We start from the raw sequence: 23,228 nt of genomic DNA on the forward strand, positions 1-23,228 counted from the left end.
TAAAATTACTAATGGGCTCGTTTAATTATCTAACTCGCAAATTATAATTATTATTTTGTTACAGTGTATTGAAGACATAGATTTGTACTTTTTTGGTGATGATTGTATTGCATAATGATATTTTCCATGTGCCATAATTTTTTTTTTTTGTAAATACAAAAATAATACATTTTTCTTATTTGTATACATAAATATCTATGAGACTCCATGTTGTTGGTAAAAGAGTAGGTTATGATACTATTTACTCTGCTCTTTTTAACAGTTAATATTTGCAATCTGATTCCACTCACCTTATCAGCCCTGCAGTTGTTCAGGCCCATGCTGGCGAGGGCAGACAGCTTGGCCTCCATTCCCTGCTGATGATGCTGAAGCTGCTCTCTCTGAATCTGCTCCCTCATCTTCCTCGCTTCCTGGATGGCCTTCATCACCGCATCCTGATCTCCAAACAGCGCTGTAGAGTTCAGGCTGGACAGAATGTCTGCAGAGACAAATAACTTGGGTTCATATACAAATGCACATATTCTTAGGGCAGTGTTGTGAAACACAATATACTGCAGGAGGTCTTGTGAGAACAGTCTGCATGTGTGCACTGTAAGTGTGGCGGACTCCATGTGTGGGGGGAGCAGGAAACTAAGGGAGCAATCTCAGTGTGTGTCGCCTTTCTGTAATTAGTGGATCAAAGTGAGGTGAGGCGGGATGGCAGTTAAATCTCGGAAATAGTAGAAAAACAAACACCAAGCCTGTGTTCAAAGCCCAACTCCACGAGGAGGAGGGAAATGAGCAACACAGTGTCGTTTTAATGAAAGACTGTTTTTAGTAAATGTTAGTAGCAGCTTCCAAAAAAAAAAAAAATCTTAATATGAGAGATGAGCTACAAGCTTTGAAAACAAATATACAGCAACGGCATCCGTTACTCTTTACTGTGTCAAAATGGCAGGGTCTAAAACAGATTATGATTTGGGAGTTTGTCAAGTTCACTCTCAGATTCCACACTACAAAGAATCAGAAGTATACAATTAGTCTCTCAGCTGTGAGGATGTTAATAATTATAAAATATTTCTCTAGAACTGTAAAAGCAGGCAAAATACAAAGATTTACCCAGAGAAGAACCACGACCCATTCCTCCGATGGGACTGGGGATGCCTCCGCTCTTGGACAGGCTGTTCGGGCTGCTCTTGCTGCCTGGAAAGAGGATCTGTGTCGGGGATGTGGGGGATTTGACAGAATCAGCTGTCTTGGGCCGGGCAGAGAGGTTGAGAGGCTGTGTTCCCTCCTCCTACATAAAAGAAACAAAGCTTCTGTTAAAACAGGGACGTCCTTATAGAGGGATGCTTTCCACCTTACATAAAAGACAATGCACCAGAGGCTATTACTGTAGACTAATTAGTCCGGCTCCTCCAAGACATGGGTTCTGTATTCACAGCCAGGCTCTGTGCCATGCTGTAGCTTCTCGGTGCAGTGAGGGCCCTGCTTTGTTCGGGCTAATTAAAACCCTCTCTGTCTGAGCACACATCTTTATCTTCTCACCTGCTCTCAGGCCAGAGAACAACAGTTAACAGCTAATACATCCCGTTTCAAACAAATGCAATCAGTCTAGAGAGCTTGGGTACTGTTGTGGCTGAATGTATTACAATTAAGTGTGTGTGTTCTGTTGTCTTTGTGGAGACCAAATGTGATCCCTATGAGGAAACAAATCTAATTTGTGTCATGGGTTCCACAAAAATATTAAGCAGCACAACAGTTTCTACGCTGATAATAATAAGAAATGTTTGTTGAGCACCAAATCAACTTATTAGCATGATTTCTGAAGGATCATGTGACACCGAAGAGAGGAGTGATGATGCTGAAAATTCAGCTTTGCCATCACAGGAATGCATGTTAAAATATAATAAAATAAACACTTGATTTTAATATTTCACAAAATTGCTGTTTTAATTTTTTTTTTTATCAAATGAATGCAACATTGAGAAGCATATGAGGTTCTTCTATTAAAAACATTTTTAAAAAATCTTACCGACCCCAAAACCTTTGAATGGTAGTGTATATGCTGGTTGACGAGTAAAACAATACATAATGTGTCAAAATCGCATCATCAATCCAGAACAACTTCAAAAGCACATCTAATCATATTAATGCATCTTGTGAAGGCTAGAAAAAAAATTCACTGGCAGTGTTGTACTGTCCAAACAGATGGGCCACATACAGAGACTGCCCCCAGCTCTTTACAAATCTGACTGCCAATAACAGTTTGTCGTTCAATTACGCTTCAACTAGACAAACAAACAGATTGCTAGCTAATTAAGCACAGCGTATCTACATATGGAGTTAACGGGGCAAAAATCGCGCAACATCTTTGATCAATGTTAAGATAACGTATCTCAAACAACACGTGTTGGCTAAATGAACAGAAGTAGAGTGTCTAAAAATGCCAGTCCGACTCTGAATTCTGGCTCAGTGTAATTGCCAATGATCTTACCGTATGCTCTGAGATGTTGATATATGGCGGCGCTCTCCAAGGGCAGCGCTCCAAAAGCCCTGGAGGAGCAGCTTAGCTGAGCAACTGAAGAGGATTACGGGCGCTACGCACACACTACTGTTCAGCTCAATGATTTACCCCCATTCTATTGTGATATTAAACTAAACTTTTCCAAATGTGCAAGTGTTTTAGGTTTCAGCCGCAGCACAAAAAAGCAAAATGATGATATATATCAGTGAAGACTGATGGAAAAGCACTATATGCTGTGAGGACCAGACTGTTGATCTTATAAAAGAAACAAAAGACAGTCATCACATCATTGTAGCCTCATCAATATATTTAGATGATGTGCCTCTGATGTCATTGCCTCAGTCCTGTCCAAGTTAAATGTAACGCGCAGGAAAACGTGGGCCAGTCTCTGTCACGAGAAACCATGTGTTCCAAAAATTGCTCTCCAGGAGCAGGGAGAGCCATAGCAACCCTGTCCACAGAGTTCTGCTTGAGAGAGCGGGTGCCTTGTAAAAGCAGCCCAGATTGATGGGCTCGGAGCAAGCGGAGAACCAGTGGCAAGCTCTCACTCACTTGTTCGCTGCTGTACCTACCACAGCTGATTTAGTGAACAAGGAAATGGAGAGGACTAGGTCAAGCACCACTCCACTCGCACATCAGACCGGGCTGGGACCGTACCTTGACTTGAACCAGGGGGGTTGAGGACCTCTTCTCGTTCTTCAAGCCAGAAGGGGAGATTTGCCCGGCAGAATTGGGGGGCTGGGGCAGCGGAGGCATCTTGGCTCCTGGAGAGACCTGCATGCTGGCCAGCTGGGCGGCGTAGAGTTGCTGTAAGGAGGGAGACAACCCACAAGCGTTAACATCCAAAGCCAGACACCATTCAAAGCCTTTATTCTCCCTTTTCTTCTCTCCCTTGCATTTCTTTTCCCCTTTCCATCCCGGCATAGAAGCTCCATCAAAGGTCTAACTGTATATCAAAGCCTGAATCCAGGGAGAGACAGCAGCCCCAAAAAACCACACAGCAATGGCTCGCATACAAGAGACTTGGAGCCACTCGTCTTTCCACTCATCACACCAAATTTGCAGACTGAAGCTTAGCTGCTTCTAAGATCTGATTTCCTTCCCCTCGCTCCCTCTAGTAAGCCTCTTTGACTTTAATTGGCGCCTTTTCGAGTCGCTACTGAGACACCTGAACTTCCCCGTATGATGGCGCAGAGCACGTTCCCCTGAAGTTAAACAATTTCAAGTTGGTCGAGTTTCCAGTATGTGCTATATCAAAGACATTCATTAAGACAGGAAGCCTGACAAAGAGATTTCATGTTCTTCTGCTTATTTTCAATGGCTCATGGTCAACACGCTCGCTAACATCAGCAACCTTCCAGCGGTACTCGTTCAACATGCTGAAGTGCAACTTGTCAATCACTTATCAGCACTGAGTGGAGAAAGTGTGTGAGAGAGGTTTAGATTTCAGCTTTGAGACTGACTGTCTGTCATAACCTATTGAGAAGGATTTTTACTTCAACATATCGCTAATACCCACACACCAGGCAGAAAAAAATATAACAGCACCATTAAAAAAACAAAAACAAAGCAACGTAAGATCAAAAGGATCAATTAAATACAAAATCATGGGTTAGAATGTCAAATTGTACAACATTATCGATATTTGTTTTAGCAGGGTGTATAATTCACAGACGCTTAAAACAATCACACTTCTATTGCTTTCCCCCAGGCAAATATTGATTAGCAAGCAGGTTAATGCTTATATTGTCTTTTGACTCTCACATTACAGTAAGTACGATGAATCACACCAGGGTCAAAAAAATTAACCAGAGCTACAGTAGGACATAATATAAGATAAAATCAGCTTGAATATGAATGAAACACTTGAAAAAGTGATTTTTTTTTTAAATGAGAAGCCAAAGGAGAGTTTTTACATTGGTGGACAATAAAGTTATAAAACTAGCTAACTAACTAACTAAAAATCTACCATAACAACATAAAGTAGAGTAAGACAAAAATGAAACTCAAAACTTACAATTATAACTACAATAAGGTTAAGTTGAATCCCTAAAAATACTAACTTGAGATAAATAATAAATAAAATGGAACTCAAACTAAAATGATATAAATTAAATCTGAATGGTAAAAAAAATGTTTCACCATTATTCAGAATATTAATAAAAAATATAATACCAAATAAATAATAGTAAAATAATACTAGCAGTGTGTTTAGAGTTTTATGATTTCATGTTCATTATACACAGCTACCTGTGTATACAGAAGCACCTCAGAACACCTTTTTTACTTTGATGTTGATTGTATAAATAACATCCATAATTAAAAATTATATATATTTTTTTTCAGTCAGTAAAAATATGGCCCAAGGTACCGTGTTAATATCAAGATTTTTTTTTCCAACAAGTGTTCGAACCACATTTGAATTACAGTATGCATTGTACTGTGTTGTGTTTTGTCTTAGGGCTAAATGTAATATCAGTAAACCTAAAAAGGTAGGTTACTAGTAATTTTCTGCCACAACATTATCTGTTAGTCCTCTCAGATTTTTTCTTTACAGTGTAAATTTTTTAAATAATTTAATTTATTTAATCATATTTGACAAAAACAAACAAAAAAATAAAAAGGTAATAAATGCTTGAATCATTAATGTAAAAACTCGATGTAAAAATTAAGACGTTTCGGTCTAAAATATCAACACTTAATCAATAGGTCTCACACTAGATCAGACTAAGTGATACTATATTTTCCTCACTTTATGATTTGACAAGCCCAAATCTACAATGCCAACATTTAAGACATTTTTTTTTCAGTCTCCCCTAAAAATAGCGGCCCAGTGATATTATCCATTTGTTTTTACAGCCACAGCCCACAGTCGTTGTATTTTCAACCCCCCCAAAAAAGCATGAAGGTTTTTTTAATGCATATGTACCCGAACTCTCTCTGCTCTCATTTCCTTTCCTTTTCCTTACTAGGCTACATAAGGACTCCATTTGTCTGAAATGGAAAAAGTGGCACCAGCATTAGTGGCCTGCCCCACCTCAGCCACTCATACAGAAAAACCTGAGGCCAGACAAAGTGCTTTGTGTCTACATGTATCAGGAGATATAAACACTAAAATGCTCTCCGGTCCCAAAGTTAAACGCTTGCACATTAGTGCCGCACAAAAGGGTCATTCTTCTGCGGGAGACCTGGGGCAAGCGCCGGCACACGGACAGCGGAAATGGCAGGCTGATTAGGTTCACACAGTGATAGCGCAGCTCGCCAGCCCAGTAAACAGAAAGCCTTTGTCCCGCAAAGTTAAAAACACAATCGCTATTTTTTGTATCTCTATAGGTAGTAAGTGAACGAGATTGTGAGTGTGTGTATTTGACTGAGTTTGTGTGCTTGTGAACAAGAAGGAAGCCCTCGGCCCAGTCTGCTGGACAGATGTTTGTTAACAGCGAGCCACTGCTGATGTGGATGGGCAGAGGGACTCTGACCTTGCGTGGGAAGAACTTTATTGTTCCGGAAAAAGAGCGTAATTGGCTTTTGCTTCAAATTAGAGCCAGTCAGACTGCCTTTTGTGAGGCCTGATTAACAGGTCAAAGCCACAGGGTTAGGAGTAAAGCAGTCTGTGCGCTCTCAGCCAAAAAGACCTGAAAAATAACAGTAAATACTAACAGAAAGGTGTGACGTGTAGCTCACTTTATCGTCAAGGGCAGGAAGGGAAAGGACGCTCAACCCTCTCATATGTGTCCATCACACCAAGCTGTGCACAATGTGGCTTGTGTATTAAGGCCATGTGTTTTGATGCTGAAAGGTGTGAAAATAGACAAAAGGAGACACACAGAGAGAAAGAGAGACTGCTGATGTGGTGTGAGGACACATGTGGTAGTCTGTCTGAAGGGCATGTAATGCAGGGCTCCATTGGGCCTCCTCTGCCTCTCCTCCAGCCATACTGCAGGGTCTCCACAGCAGACAGGGCCAACGCTAATGAGGGTTATGCTGAAAGTCAATGGCCGAACAGGGAACAGGGCAGCCGGGACAAGCTGGCTTCATGCCCCCTGCCCCACAAAACTAAAACGCTGAGCATGGTTGATCCCATCAATCTATCAATCCCATCATATTAATGCTAAACATCTAGCTACAAAAATAAAGATTCCACTATTTCTGTCTCACAAATGAGGAGTGAAAGACCACATATTGATATATAGTCTGAACTTCGAAAGCTAAAATTGATACTTTCTACTGGAATACTTTAAACTAATGTTTTTGTGGAGCATTTAATGTGCATTTTTTGTACAATACTGGGAATAATATAATGTAATTTTATATATATATATATATATATATATATATATATATATATATATATATATATATATATATATATATATATATATAAAATCTATCGTAAAACATTTATTTGACACTTCCCAAACTTCCCTCAATTTGATTATTGGCTTTCATTCTTTTAAAGAGGAACAAAAGATGAGCACTGTATCATCTGCTACCTCAACACACACAAAAAACACACATGTGTGCGCTAACATCAACAGACATACAAAGTGGTGTATAAGCAGCAATCTGACACAGTGGAGAGCTATTACAGTGTGTACTGAAGCTGCTGGCTCTGAGGAAATGGGAGCCATTGGGGATAGAACACTAGTGGGGCCGGAGAGAGGCCTAAAGAGAGCTAAAGAAAAAGAGAGGCAGAGATGTTGAGCTGCTCTCAGCATGTGGTTTCAGAAAGGCCTGCAGAGAAAAGGCCTGATCCACCCCAGTGACTCAGGTAATACCTTTGTCCACTTGAGCATTAAATGACTCGCTGCTATACAGCTTAGTTAGAGAGAGAGGGGCTCGGGAAATGGGGCTTTTCAATTCGCTCGCCCGCAGTCTTCATACTTCAAGCGACACACACAAGCAGACCAACTAATATCTCCTGCCTCCCTCTCTCGCACATATGAGCCAAGCCCATCTCACAGTCCGTGGATTCCAAATGAGTGGAGTCCGGCCCAAGGTCAGGCGGTTAGCCTCTGATAATTAAAAGCAACCCCTCTGGAGAGAAAAGAGGTTAAATGAGAGAACCCACCATTTCTGCCTGCAACAACAGTTTTTGCAGATAATCCAGATTACCCGACACTTTCAGACCACACCGCTGGACGCATCAGCACTCCACTTGCTTTCAAGTGTCTAGGAGAGCTAATTCAGTGTAGAAGTATGTAAACGCCCCAGATAAACTGTTTATAAATGGAAAAGGCACGGTTAAGAAAGGTTACGCTTTTTTTGTCAAATGTCAAAATTCTGCGTTGTATTGCAATTCCATTCTCCCTCTCTAACCCAAATGTTCTTGTCTAAACTCCATTGCATTATAAACAAAGTAAAAAAAAAATAATAAAAAAAAAAGCTTATGCTCAAAGCTCGTAAACACACACTTGGCCTTAACCCAAATTAAAAAAAAAAAGTGTGCGCACTACCGGGCAAAAGTTACAAGTTGATATTATTTTTTTTTTAATGTTTTTGAAAGAAGTGATCCAAGTATCCATTTGATTTTGTAAAACATCTTTACAATTGAAAATAACTGTTTTCTATTTTAATATATTTAAAATTGAATTAATTCCAGTGATAACAAAGTTGAATTTTCAGTAGCCATTACTCCAGTCTTCAATGTCTGATCAGAATGGAAATATTTTGTAATATGATGCATAATTGCGGAATAAAAGTATTAATTTCTTAAAAAAAAAAACTCTCTGACCCCCAAACTTATGAACAGTAATGTACTTTACCTTCATTGTGTTCACAGTGTGTATATTTTCTGAATTTTTGTGCCTGTGCTATTACAGAATGAGACCGCAAACCGAAATGGCTCATGAAACACTAGATTTCAGCACATATGATGGGCAAATAGGCCATCATGCAAGGAAAAAAACAACAACTTGAGTCTCTTGTTTGCTCTTAAAGAGAGGGGCTGACTGCACTCTGGCAGATGCTGTGAAATACAGTGGCAGATTTAGCCAATTTTAGTGCTTCTAGCTATAATGGTGCATGACTGTCTCTCCAACTTATCCGCATAGGCCCCAGTCTGAGCTCACTGAAACGTATCCACGAGGCCAAAAAACCCCACTGATACATTATCATACGTCAAAACATACGCACACTATACACACTAAATTACATACACTAAGGCTCTTGTGTTTGTGTGTTCTCCTCGGCTCTCTCTATGGCCACAGCTGAGCAGAAGCATGGAGAGAGGACAGTTACTGCCGCATGGTCGACTCTGCCATTTCAGTAGCATTGGGGCGCCCGCGCCCGTTTGCCACAAGGCTTGTCCAGGCTCATTGCCCAAGGCAGGCGGGCTGACCCAGGCTGGCCCAGATGTCAGAAAGGGAAGCAGGGGTGCGCTAGTGTGCTGCGCCAATGCTTTCCAGTATGGCCAGACATCTGTCCCATCTGCTGGCGCCCAGCCTGCTCCCCCCCCCCCCCCCCATCTCAACCCATCCGCCTCGTTTTTTTCCATCTTTATCCTTACATAGCTTCACTAACTTGAAAGGTATGATGTGTCCTATAAATTTCTGCTACACAAGCCTATGCTAATAACCCTGCGCTGGTATCAACCCAGGTGGTCATCTAAGGCTACATGGTTTGCATCTCTCACTATCTGTTTACTTGCCTCTCTGTTTTACAATTCTGTCCATCCAGATGTCCACCTATCCCTCCCATTAGAGCCTCTGCCCTGTGCTCATACCGCCTCTCGTCTTCTGGCTATCTCTCCGGAGTCTGTCTCGCACAGCACGCGCCACTCCTTTCCCCTCTCCTTCTTTCTCTCCTCTCCTCCTCAATCACACCAGCAGCTGTTCGCTCTCATTTCTACAGCTCATAGTCAAAGTGCTCCACTTGTTAGCCGTGGCAGAAAGCCCTGCTCCCTCCACACATCCGGAATGCAGAGACATGAGCATCCAAACAAAAGATAACACAGTATTTCCTCTCTTCCCTAGTTTTCTCAACCCCAGCAGAAGTTTCGGAGAAGTTTCCCCGACTCTCAAGTACAGTTTTCAAATGTTTTAGCAGTAAGTATAGCATGAATTAGCAGTAAGTATAGCATGAAATAAAGCATCTATAGCTTAAGCAATGCTGCACAGATTTAACCCTCGTGTTCTGATTGGGGTCTCAAATACTCTCCAGAAATAGACCCCAGAATATATATCATATTTTTTAAATATGCTCTTTAAACTCAACAGTAAATTAATTTCATGACGAAAGAAAAGAATTAGGAAATAATGAAAAGAGGGAGAAAATAAAAGAGAGTAAAAGAGAGAGCAAGAGAGAGGCCAGCATGTCCTATTTGTGTTTGCTCCCTCTATTATATGCCACGGGGAAACCCAGATGTTCTGCTTTTATCCCATGATGTTTTATTTTAGGACTGCTTAAACCCAAAAGACTGCTTCCAATGATAAAAAACAGGCCTCTCACAAGTTGACTTGATATCTGTATAGAACTTGTGGCAAAACAATATATCAAGGAGAGAATGGCTTTAAGGAAATTGTTTTCCTCTAAGCAATTGATGTAAGGTGATCTTGAATGCTACCAAATTAAATGCCAATTCAAACAGACAAAAAATAAAATCGAATTCTTTTGTAGAATTAGGATAATTTATTTTAGACTGTCTGGCCATACGGCTACAATCCGAAAACAATTTCCACCTGGAGGTGAGAGGTGTCACTTCTAATAGGGAGGCAACGCCGGGGGATGGAGGCATTGTTTGGAGGCCGTGCCCAGCTCATCCTGAACCCTGAGAGGGTCTTAATGAAGAGAGGCATGCGGTCTGGGGAATAGTTTGAGCGGCTTTTCTCTGGTGACTTGCAGACAAGGGCCAATCTGTCAGGAATGCATTGAACGAAATTACTCGCCGCGCTGGGACACGGGGTGACAAGCGGGCGCATGTACGCGTGTGTCGCCAGTCGAGGGAAATGTATTGACAAGCAAATTACGCTCTCAGATCGCCTGACCGCTTTCATTTCCACTCCCCGGGACCTGAGGCCTTTTGTTAGCCTGCGGACGGGCCAGGGTGACGGGGAAGAGACAAGACAGAGAGAGTGAGAAAGAGAGAGATTTCTACAGGCAGCCCACTTACTGTTATGACACGGTAAAATTGCGAGTGGTAGCATCGACAACATTAAGACTGGCAGAGCGGCCGTCCCCCTTCCTGCATGACCGAGCACGGCATTGTGGGAATTAATTCCTTTCCAATCAGAGCATTTTTTAAGGTTCATATATTTCCCCAGTCTAAACCGAGCAAATTAGGGAAAATGATACCTTGCCAGAATTGCTGACAAGTGAAGATATTCTAATTAGACAGATGCACCCAGCCAGTGGCACAGGGTGGGTGGGTCCACTGGCACAGGAAGTGGGGATCTCATAGGTGAGGTCACTCCCACCGAGCGGATCAGTGATGCATAAGCGGCAAGAGCTCAGTGATACTGCCATTACAGATAATCACCCAGACACAGCAGACAAATCCATACATACCTCTCATTAACACTGACCTAGCGCTGGCCCTCATTTATCTGACATATTTTAAAAGATTTGCTTCCTTTGATTTAAGACAGGAATTCAAAGCTTGTTATTTCTGCTCAAAGAAGGAAGAGAGACAAAAGCAGCCGCAACCGCATGCTAGCACGTGCTAACTGCCGAACAAATCAATCCAAATCGCCCTTCCCCACTAAATTACAACCTCTTCTGCATCTGTTGGTTGTCATTTTCTTTCAAAATAATGTTTTGCCTGTCCTTTTGTCCTCATAGTGAACTTCTGCACGCAACTTCTCAGTCTTAGCCAGGCGGGTGCAACGTGAGCACTAATGGCATTATTGTTGCACTCGGAATGAGATTCATCTCCCCTATCTCTGTCCTGATCGTTTTTAATCATCTTCCGCGTGATGATAGCTGCTCAGTTGCGGCGGAAAGGGTATGTTTGACTAGCAGGGCTTTCTTAGACTGAAGGGTACCGAGAGTAAATACCAATCTGCTTGGCTAAATCTGTGGCTGAAAGACAAACTTCAATTAATGGGAATGCAACTCATTTGTGTTTACTGTATTTTCTAAAGGTCAGCGAAGTCATGGACTCAGAGACTTGCTCTCAGCCCATTCCCAGGGTTAAATGTATTATCACAATGAATGGCTAAGGGGTCTCGGTGCCTCCTGATATATGACTATCCCAGACTCGAGCTGACCCATCAGGAACGCTATAAATAGACGGGACGGGACGGGCCCTGGTTCTGCCACCGCAGCTTACTCCTAAGGGAGGAGGGAAGACACGCTTGCATGTACGAATCGAAATGATTTTTAATCAGTTTTTGCTCACGAGCTCCCTCCCCTTTAAGCTCACTCATACAAGCGCACGCACATTTTTACATACACTTTAACATGAATAGACACATTCCACACCTTCAACGCAGATGATTGTTCTCCCCAAAGTCGCATGCTATAGCAAAGGCTTTTCTAGCTCCAGCTGCAAGCATTGTTCCAACTTGCCAAGGCTCATTAATGCTGAGAGCGATAAGCTCCGAAGGACAAATTGTGCACATGTATCAGCAAGAAGAAAAAGTACAAAACGCTCTCCTATCCTCTCTCCATTGCACATCGTCCTCCCTCCGCTCTCAGCTTTGTTTTGTAACATTCCTAGCTATCAGAGAGCTTAATGTCTAATTGCTATCAACCACTTACCACTGTTGTTGACAAAACAACAACTGTCTATGGATAAAAAAAGTGAGGGGAAAAAATGAATACATGAATCCACTACAGGGCTGTGAGCTCTATCACCTTCAACTCTCATTCTCGTTCAGTCTTTGTTCAAAGAACTTCAAGGAACATTTAAGAAGTTTCAAAGAACAACTTTGACAAATAATCTAAACAGGAAGGACTAATGACATTAGTTGCTGTAATAAAACCCTTTCTCTTGCTATCTGCTCAAAAATAAACTTGTTCTATGTGTGTGACAAAGTAAACAAAGCAAAAATCAGGATTAAAAGGAACAATTAAAATGACAAACATGATGAGATAAACTTGTATGAAGATATGAATCTATATTAAAGTACAAGAAGATTTCATCTGAGAAATGTTCCCAAGGCAGCCCAGAGGGTCTTGGAAGCTCTTCCATCATTATGATACCACAAAGTTACTCCGAACGGTGTCAACAGATAAAGTAATTAAGGTAGAGGGGCCCCTGAAATACTCTTCATTGATGTAACACCCTGTTCCCATGCATAGGCGGCAAGGCTGCGCTGTAAAAACGGGCTATATTGCAGATGGAAGGTGTTAAGCTTGTAGGGGTGGACCGGTGTGTGAGTGATTTAGCTCTAACTTGTTATTTAGCATACAGCTGGTTTGCTCACACGGTGCTGAGGGCTTGGCCCACTGCCCGTAAATTCTTTTGTGACTGTACATACCTGGAGCTGCAGAGGGTTGAGTCCTGACGCGGCAGCAGCTGCCATTGTGGATGGAATGAACTGCACCGGGTAGTTATCACCTGTCGGAGAAAGGAGGAGGGGGAGATAGTGAACAATGCGCACAGGTTGAGACAATGAGCGGCCCAACGGCAGGCCAGACAAGTGCCAACACAGTTCCTGTGGGCCTGCCTGCACCCAGCCTCGGCACTCAGCCCAAACATCTGCACTCACAAAAGAGTTAGCTGGCCAGAGCAGAGTGGGATTTACACTGGAACGTCTCTCTTTCTCTCACACTCGGGCTTTTTGCCTTGTCCCTTTTTTATCTTTGCCCACACTTGCACAGTCCTTTCTCATCAGGGTGTGCATTGTGTGTAAGATTATGCCATTTTACTTTATTGTTCGCAATATCATGTTCTGTGAGAAGCTTGACTAGTCAAACTATTGTTCTACATGCCATTATGTGTTTTACAATGTGATCTGGCACAATAATATAGGTATGTGTGAGAGAGAGGGTGTTGACGCCAACTTCAACAGGTTTTAACAAGACAAAATTTTATGCAAATACAGCTTGTAGGACATTTTCCTCATGAGATCAAACGTATCCAATAGAACTAAGCAATACAATAGGGTGAACAGAAAACACAATAGGAATTAGATATAAAAAACATACAAGTTCGAACACAAAACCCCTGGAGATACAGCTCTGGAAATCTTATCCAGAAATGAGTGCGTCTGAAAGTGTGTGTTAAGTGTGTGAGATGTGTTTTTTTACTGTGGTTGGTGTATATAATACTGTCTCTGGCTCTAAAAGCAGAGCTTTGAATGAAGTGTGCCCATGGAAGGGGAATTGGCCCTCTTTCAGCCCCCACTTCTGCCTGTCACTTCTTCTCACAAACATATGGAGCTATTAAGCCACAGGCATGGGGGTAAACATATATCCCCCCCCACCACCACCACCACCACCACCCCCACCACACTCACTTCTGACTGACCACAGCACATTGTGATGCAGCCATGTTATTCAATCCCACCCTGTGGCAGAAGTGAATAAAGAACGCAACTGAACAGATTTCAAATTCGTAGAGGGTGTCATTATCGTTCAAGGTTCTGTCTCTCTCTGTCATGTGAGCCATGGGCAGGTCAAGTGCCAGCCGAGAACACTAGGCCAAGGCTAATGGTCTGGGGGATGGGTGGGCAGCCAGTGTCTCAAGTAGACGAGATCGGCTGCCAGTTTTCTCTATGTCAATCTGTGAAAGTGAATCTAGTTTAAAAGGCAATTCTGCCTGTCTCCAGCCAGTGGATGCCAGGGAGGCTCCAGTGACGCCATTGCCCAATTGGGTTGTTTCTCCAAGCCTGCTAAGGCCAAGGGCCAAGAGCTTATTATCAACCCACCTTGGGGCCCAATAGTGGGCTCCCTCTGATCTGATTCAGCAACCTCTGAGAAGAATGCTGGGTACTAGGCAGTATTAGTCTCATCAAATGAAATAACTGAGAAAAATGTTGATTAAAACTTTGTATGATTTTGTCAGTGTCACAAAAACTAACAAAGACAAACATTTACATTTATGCCTCCTTAAGTTGAATTGCTTTGTTGTACTCCTCTTTTGTAAGTATCTGCTAAATTAATATATGTTAATAATTAATAATAATAATAATGCAACAAGACATTAATCAATGCACTGCAATGTTTTTGAAAAAATCAACTATGAATTTATATATATATATATATATATATATATATATATATATATATACACATATATATACACACATATATATATATATACACACAAATGTATATACAAAACTGACCAACACTGACCATAAGCTATCCCCATGTAAAAGGGCCAGCCATAGTAGCCAAAAGTGGCTGAAAACTATGCTGTTGGCTCACACATCATGTAATTCCCCTGTGATAGCATCACTTTATTAGAGAGGTACCTTATCAAAGCAAGCTTTGCAAAGACACCAAGCAGGAAAGGGCAAACTCTCTCAGCTCAGAACACAATACTCCTCTGTCTTCTTTTCTTTATAAAATGGTGGGCTGCTAAATAATGCTTAAAGTGCTTTCTCACATAAAGGCATTACTAGAGAGCTTCATAGTGTATTCTGTTTCAGCCAGGTATCATGCTGCAAATCGAGGCCAATTTGGACTGCCAAACTTGGAACGGGGCCTCTTTAAGTAGAAGGACCCAAGGGTCTTGCACAGGGCACCACTAACGCTGATGCGGGCCGGTGCTCCATAAGAAGCGAGGGCTGCGAGGCTAATTAAAAGGTGGAGGAGAACGGGGAGGACTGGATGGCGGAGTGCTCCTTCTGCAACCTCTTCACTTCTACTCCACCTGATGCCAAGAGCCAAGCATGTGGAATATTCAAGCGGAGTGGGTCTCTTTGAAATCAACGGTTTTGTTAAAGTGCTCAGTGTCGACCATGCTTACAGCCCTTCTTCCGAGCCAAGATTGAAGGCTCTTTTTTATTAAAAAAATACTTTGTTAAGAGTTTTGTTAAGAGTCCAACACATGCCTCTGTCTCTTAACCATACTTTCCTCTCTACACTCCAGCCTCCTATAAAATAAAAAGGCAAATAAAATAAATAAATAAATAAAACAAAACTACTTGGGACAGTGACTGACAATTATCTATAGGTACTGAAGAATTCGCTCCCTTAAATTCATGAGTGTAAATATGAATTTAATTGGCCACACCCCATAGGAAGTTGATCTATCCATCCATTGCCTAAAATCCTTTACAATTATGTGTATCTGAATGAGGGACAACCCTGATACATTTGCTCAAAACTGTGATCATCAATTGCTAATGTAGTGCATCAATGTCTAACCGTCAGATGCACTTTCTCTGTGACATGAACGTATCTGTTCTGTACAATCACTGGCTGTCAGCGGTCCCACCAGCGGGAGCATCGAGGGCTCATTGCATCCCAAAGGCCGTGAACATCCACGATTAGCAATACGTATGTGTTCATGTCTGCACGGGGGGGATCATCGCTATCCTCCGCAAGTCTATTTGAGTAAAGAATGACCTGAGTCCTCTCTTTATACCAAGCCCAAGCCATTGAGCACAGTGTGTGAGAAAGGGGATCTCTGCTGTTTCACTGCAGGGTTAGGGCCATCAGCATCGGGCCTCTGCTGCTTGCACTGACCCGGCCGGGCCGCCCCATGCTGGGCATCCCAAACAGCAATGAGTCCTATCGGCATTATCTGTGGCAATAAGTCGAGTCATGCGCACAAATGGCAATAAGCTATGTCCTAAACTTTCTGCCCTCTGCTGTTTAGCAAATTATGAATAATGCAAGTGCTTTACACACGCCAAGGATTCCATTACAGCTGCTGTTATTTGTACTAAAACACTTTCCATGTCAAACATATTAAAAAATCAAACTGGGGAAAAGAAAGCCCTCAGGCTCTTTGTTCAACCTGTCATGCCTTTGTAGTTCCAAAATAGCTGACTTTATGTTCCATCATATACCTTTTTACTTAATTTATTAGCTGCTCTACCACACCCTGTAATAATCTAACTCTCACCTGCGGACTTCTGAAGCTTTCCTCCCTCTTATCCATCTCTCTGTCTAGCTCTCTCTCTCTCTTTTCTTGTATTAGCCTTTTGATGAGGTGCTGACAACAAACGTGGTTTCTAAAGGCATACTTTGAAGACAAAAGGAAAGCTTTCTTTAATTTTTCTTTGAAAATTCTGATTAAAATTTTTGTCTTCGTAATTTATGTTCCTTTTCTGTGTTAGGTCTACTAACAATCAGCAGCTACACTGAAGAAGCATTACATTGCTATTTGCATTTTGCTCAACAGCAATCTGTGGTAAAGAAAAGAGGGAAAAATAAAGTAAAATAACAGAAAGAAGGAAATGTACCCAAATGCTACTGATCCCTTGGGAGGCAAGGATATGCTTTTAACGGTTTAATTACAGAAACTTAGACTGGCACATCCCAAAACCCCAGAACAATGGCTGGATATGAGGTTGAGGGACACTGGCAGTGAGTCAGCCTACAGTACGTGTTGTAGCATTTTCTTACAAATTTGTTTTTGAATTTACAGTGCTTGCGTGAGGAGCAATTCTCTTTTTCACAAAAGGAGAAAAAAGGCATGCCAGGACAAGTATGACAGCTGCTTCACCAGAGGCCCTTCGGTTCTAAAATGGAAAATGTGCACTATAGATGTCACCTTCCTGTTTTTTTTTTTTTTTTAAGAAACAGAAATTATTAGGGATAGTGATAAAACGCTAATCTATTTGCCTTCAGCATCTACAGATCAGTGCCAATGACATGTTCCTCACAAAGGTGACTAAACGTGCATAATATCAATAATATAAATGTATATAATAACATTTACAGGGTCATAGAGAGTATTATATTTGAAAAAAATAGCAGATTTATGGCCCATGAAGTTGAAACCCTTATATGCTGACAGTGTTTATATTCCAGCCCTCATTCACGCCATCTATTGTTCTGAAGGCTCGAAACGCCTTGAACTCTGCCAAAACAGGCTGCTTCATTGAGGTGATACACTTCACAGTGTTCAGAATTAATTGCCTTGACAAGAAGGGCTTGATGTTCTGCTCTCTGAATCCAAAGGGGTGGGCTCTTTAAAACAATGCTATGATTCGGTCAGGGAAATCAAGCAATGATAAAATATGTGCTTTCAGAGGAAGACTGAAAGACATAAGGAGGCAAAGCAAGCTCAAAAGTGACTCGTAAGTTCCCCTGAGGTAAAGTGAAGGATGGTGAAGCAGAAAAAACATACTACAGATAAAGGAATAAAAGACAAGTCTGATAGGAACTTGTTAACATTATTGTCTTCCCTCAAAAACACAGTTGTGAGAGAGCAGTGTTTATTGTCCTTTTTTTATCCTTACAAAATATATTTGAAACCTTTAAATACCGTATGTAAAGAGGTCATTCACCAAAAAATACAAATTCTGTCCCAATTTACTGTCGTTGCAAACCTGTATGACTTTTTTTCTTTTGTGAAACATTTTTTATTTTTATTAGGGTCCAAATCATCATTGGACCCCAATGACTTCCACTGTATGGACAAAAAAGTCAAAGAAGTCAGATAGGTTTGGTATGACATTTTCATTATTTGGGTGAACTCACTGTGTAACATTTTTATTTGTAATAACTAAGAAAAGTAATAAAAGTATTCACATTTTAATATCAATATTTAAACTTTGGGTATTGGAAATTGGTTGTGAGAATGACCCAAGCATTTTCAGAAAAACCTTTTATGCCAAGTGTGCAAGGAGCAACAGGAACAAAGATGTGGAGAGGAAACTGGGAGAGCTTAAGTGTGTTCTCTTACCTGGTTTATAGGACATGCCTGGGGGGAAGAGGAAGCCCTGCTGGGCTGCCGCGGCCGCTGCCAGAGTGCGCTGGTCGTGTGGAAAAATGGGGATCATGAGTGGAGGCATGTGACCCTGGACCTGCTGAACACAGAGAGAGAGGAGATCACACAGGAGCCTAACACAGCCTGACAGCACCGCTCATTTTCTGACCCCGGTCCAACCCGCACACGCTCACCAAATGCCTGCACTTAATCGCACCTTAATGCTTCAAAGAAACCATCACACACACATATACAGCAGTGTTTATTTCCATATTTATCATAAACACCTGATTCAGTGTTATGGTTGTTAGGTTAATAACCTACATACGTTATTAGATAGAATTAGAAATGTCAGGTAGACACTGCTTATAAAACTTAATCATGAGACTGACAGAAAATGTGGATCCTTTTAGAAATACGGCTCTTGGCTCTTGTTCTTGGAAGGTCATTTATTTACATGATAAATTCACAAGGGAGGCCAGTAATTTACAGCACCTGTTTTCAGCTGTGAAAATGATGGAATGAGCCCAAAAGCTCGTGCATTTCTGATATTTCATGTATAACATCAACACCTGGCATCGCGTGTGGTGCCTTTCAAACGCTCTCAACCATGTTCATCTTTATTCCTGCTTTATTGCAAAATAAAGAGAACGTTAATGGTGTCCATAAGGATAGCATTAGCTCAGTGTAAGAGTAAAAACAGACACGCTGAACTAGAGACAACGAAAATGAGAGTCTGTGTGTATTTAGGGATCTGAGCGGCTTCCCATCGAAGTTTGAAAACACATGTTTGTGGAGTGTTGGCCGGACCCAATCTAGCTGTCATTCTCTGCTTCCGGCCTGTGGGTGATAGGCTGCAGCGCCGCTACCGTGGGCCAGCGCAGAGTTAATGCAGGCGAGTCGACCCGCCTCTGGGGAGCCCAACCGGAGAACGGGTTAATAAAGGTCAGCCCCCCCAAAATAAACACATTATAGAATGTTTCTCCATTCATCGCTCTTTAAAATCAGCCTGCAATAAAAACCGGTCTGGACGCAATTACTGCTGCAGCATTGGGGCATGAAATCAACCTGCTCTGAGGAACCACTTTCTGCTCCACATTTCTAGCTGAGGTCTGTGCGATCTCTGTTTTTTTAATGCTGCTTTCGCCTTATGAGCGCCTAATGTTAGAGTTCAGTAGGGCCTGTTCCCCAGGTGATAAACAAGTGTTCAGGTCCACTTCATTGATTCGGACTAAGTGAGTTCTCCTAAGCAAAAATAAATAGGAAAAATCCTGCACTTTTCTGTTTATAGAGTGTTGCACTTTAAAAAGTGCATATACAGAGTTGAGACTGTGCCAAAGTGAAATAACTGCTGGTTTTTCTTTCTTTTTGGTATTTTACAGATGTGACAAAAATGCTGAATGAAAGAAATCAGAGGGCTCTTTAACATGACCTTATAGATGTGTTTGTGGAAAGGTTTGCTTGCATGTGTGGTGAATCAAAATGTAAGTGGAGTGAAAGCAGCTATTAGGCAGAAAGGATAAATTGTGTCTGTGACGTCACCAACTACCGTCTTATACTATCTCAGATACATTTAAGTGCTTTAGAAAAGGCTCTGACCATGTAAATTGTTCTCCTTCAGAAGGCCGCTAAGGTCAGTCACATACATAATTGCCATTAGCCTTATTCACATTACCCTTGCAGGACAAATCAGTTAAAAGCCACAGTATTACATACAACAGCTGCTTTTAAAGTGGAACCAAAACACAACTGTTCCTCAACATGTCATTTCGCATAGTCCTGCACAGAGGTCCACATACATAATGACAAAAACACCTGGCCTGCTGCGCCTTATCCCATCTGTTCCGAAATGATATCATCAATGTCTTATTTAATTCAAATATAAATAATTTAAAACAACCTAGAATTAGACATCATTTGAAACTAACAAACTGACTAACAATGCTAACAATAAATATGCTAATCAAATTGAATTCCCTAATGCTGTTTCAAAAGGTGCAAACAGAAGAAAAAGAAAAAGAGACAGTACAAACAGATAAATTGCCCTCAGTTTGAGAGGTTGTGATTTACAGTAATGAGGCCTTTACATTAAACTTTAATTTACACACGCCACATCTGTGAGTGGCAAATCAAATAAGCGTCGTTAAAGTGGGGACTAATAGTGAAGGTTAGCTTTCAAGCCTGTCAATTAACGTAGACCGGTGGAGCCGAGCAGACAATGCAGATAAAGATTTAAAGATGATCACTGGCAATTTGCTTTGAATGCTAATAGAGAATGGAATAGAGAATGGAATGGAAAGTGCTTACACTTAGACAGATGGATTTTGAAAAATTGCATTTCGCATTCTGCATTGAAGCTCGCTTATTATATGTGTCAGTCTCTCTCATTCAGTCACTGCATCTATCTGACTCTCTATGTCTGTCTCTCTCTCTCTCTCTTCACACAGACATATACATGCTTGCATCATGCATGCTTATATAAGAAAAAATAAACCACACCAACGGTAAATATCATGATAATAGTTTATAAATACACAAACACACATATACTGTATACAGTATATATATGTAGGGAATAAATTAATAACTATGATAAATGAATACTAAAAAATAGGCTTAATATTAGTTTAATACTGTTTTAATTAATTTTCTTAGAAATGTAAATACATTATATTCATATTTCGAAATATTTAAATGTTTTATTTGATTAATTTCTCTTATTTATCAATTGATTAAAAATATATAAAATGAATTACTGAAAAGTAGTACTTTAAAGAGAAATATGATAATTCGTAACTAATTATATTTATATTTTCAGCAAAAAATTATAATCATTTGTATTATTTAACTTATAACATTTATGATTTAAATAATAACTTAATTACAATTAATGAATAAAACAGATATAACATGATAGACAAAAATTAAAATTTAGATAATTAAATTTATGATAATTTAAAAACAGTTAAGAACAGTGTGCTAATATCGCAAAACAAAGAGTTTTACGATATAAGAAATATATTATATATATAAGAAAGCCTAAATACACACTGATATAAGATATAAGAATAATACAGATATAAAAATACACCTGCTCATACACAATATACACACAGCAAGTACATATCTACGATACTCTGTAACCATAAAAAACTAAATTTCACATCACATTTTGCCATTAACGGAATAGTCTATAGTGTTCGATTCATTTCTATTGCCGCTCATTATATTCAGTATCCATGGTACGCAGGAACATGCTCACCCGTATTTGTGTATCTGTGCCCTGATATATCACCCCTCCCTCCGACATTGTGCCAGGCGGCTGGCTGCCTTCAGCATTAGTATTGCCAGTCAGATCTTCAAGAGCGTGAAAGAATGAAGTGGAGCAGATGTGAGGAGGAAAGCTCAGGCCTGTGGAAGCTCCGAACCTCATAAACTCAGCCCATTGTAGGTCTGGCTCATATCTGCCCTTTGTCTTATCGGATCCTTAGAACCAGAGGATGGGATAATGCCATTTCTCGCCATCTGCCCTAAAGTTCATTAAAGATACATGAACGAGCCCCATCTTATGAGGAACAGGTGCTATTGTTTGTCCCCGAAGACCTGCTGTGGCGAGGATGTAACTCGCGGTACTTGAGGAAGAGCATCTGTAGCAATCAGTCAGGCTGTGTAGCTGGCAGCCTCTTTCTCTCTTCACACGGCCGACCGGTTCATGGGGGTGTAGAGACAGACAGAGAGAGAGAGAGAGAGAGAGAGAGGGAGAGAGGTGTAGAGACAGAGAGAGAGAGAGAGAGAGAGAGAGAGAGAGAGAGAGAGAGAGGCCTCTTCACCTTCAGCGTCTCGCATATATCATCAGTTCAGTGCAGCTGATGAAGTCTGGGGTGATACACAGCACAATCTGTCTCTATGTCACAGATACACGCATCACTCTCAGGCTCTGTCTTCGCCATCTCCTGCCCTTAGATCACGCACTTTGAAACTGTACCTTGTCAGCCTACAAACTACTAATAATTTAAAGCAATTCAATTACAGGTTTGTACCAACATCTAATAAAAAAATTATACTCAAGTAAAGATGATTAATTTACCTGATGATTAATATAATATAATATAATATAATATAATATAATATAATATAATATAATATAATATAATATAATATAATATAATATAATATAATATAATATAAATTGCTGGCCCCAAAAACAATAGGAAATTACAATTACAATAAAATAAATCACAAAAATAAAATAAAAAATCCACCAAAATTTACACAAATAACATGACAAAAATGTACTAATGGACAGCAGCATTTAACCAAAATTTTATCTAAATATTATTTATAAATACTAGATATATTTTTATATAAATTATTCTAATAAACATTTTATTTTCCATATATTGCTAAAGGAAAAAATAAATGAATCTAACCGATTTTGTTTAAATTGTTCATTTAACAATGAATTTGTTCATTAAAATGAACCGATGCAATTTATTAAGTAGACATTTTTGCCAAGCATGATTATTATTACCTGCATTAAAAAACGCGACAGTGCTTTGTTACCATACACTGCTAGTCATGGGGGAAAAGGAGTTCAGAGCCACAATCATGCTACTGATCACTAATTCCCAACACTGAATGCGGAGTGTCAGCGGTGGGTTGTTTAATCACACAATGTGCGCTTGCTGTTGGTTGAATGACCAAAATAAAAGAAGGTGGGTGGGGGACCCCTGAAGTAAATAGGGAGCTATAGATTAATCAATGTTGTTAGTGGAAATGTTGACATCAGCACTTAGCTTCAGTAATGGTTTACAGCAGCAACTAATCCTAGGGTCAGACATCCCAGCCTATTCAAGGAGCTCCACTGTACTTGGATTACTGTTAGAATAGGTTGCTGTGCTTCTAATTCAGCAGGTGCACTAATATGTTTATGCCCTCCTGCAGTGG

The 23,228-nt window shown here is 40.6% G+C and overlaps 1 protein-coding gene across 48 annotated transcripts in view; it reads right to left on the reverse strand.

The window, feature by feature from the left end:
* Positions 1 to 23,228, reverse strand: part of sox6 (SRY-box transcription factor 6) — a 147,889-nt gene that overhangs the window by 22,353 nt on the left and 102,308 nt on the right. For 27 of the 48 annotated variants that reach the window (XM_079596628.1, XM_079596612.1, XM_079596635.1 and 24 more), the window contains 5 exons: positions 18,258 to 18,378; positions 12,928 to 13,007; positions 3,164 to 3,313; positions 1,099 to 1,276; positions 291 to 478 (listed from right to left, as the gene is read on the reverse strand). In XM_079596628.1, coding sequence (XP_079452754.1) covers positions 291 to 478; positions 1,099 to 1,276; positions 3,164 to 3,313; positions 12,928 to 13,007; positions 18,258 to 18,378 — 717 coding nt within the window. Of the gene's footprint in view, positions 1 to 290; positions 479 to 1,098; positions 1,277 to 3,163; positions 3,314 to 12,927; positions 13,008 to 18,257; positions 18,382 to 23,228 lie in introns of all 48 variants that reach the window. The other 21 variants (XM_079596654.1, XM_079596625.1, XM_079596653.1 and 18 more) reach the window with 1 other exon arrangement.

This window comes from Phoxinus phoxinus, assembly GCF_949152265.1.
Source record: "Phoxinus phoxinus genome assembly, chromosome: 2".
Taxonomy (NCBI): domain Eukaryota; kingdom Metazoa; phylum Chordata; class Actinopteri; order Cypriniformes; family Leuciscidae; genus Phoxinus; species Phoxinus phoxinus.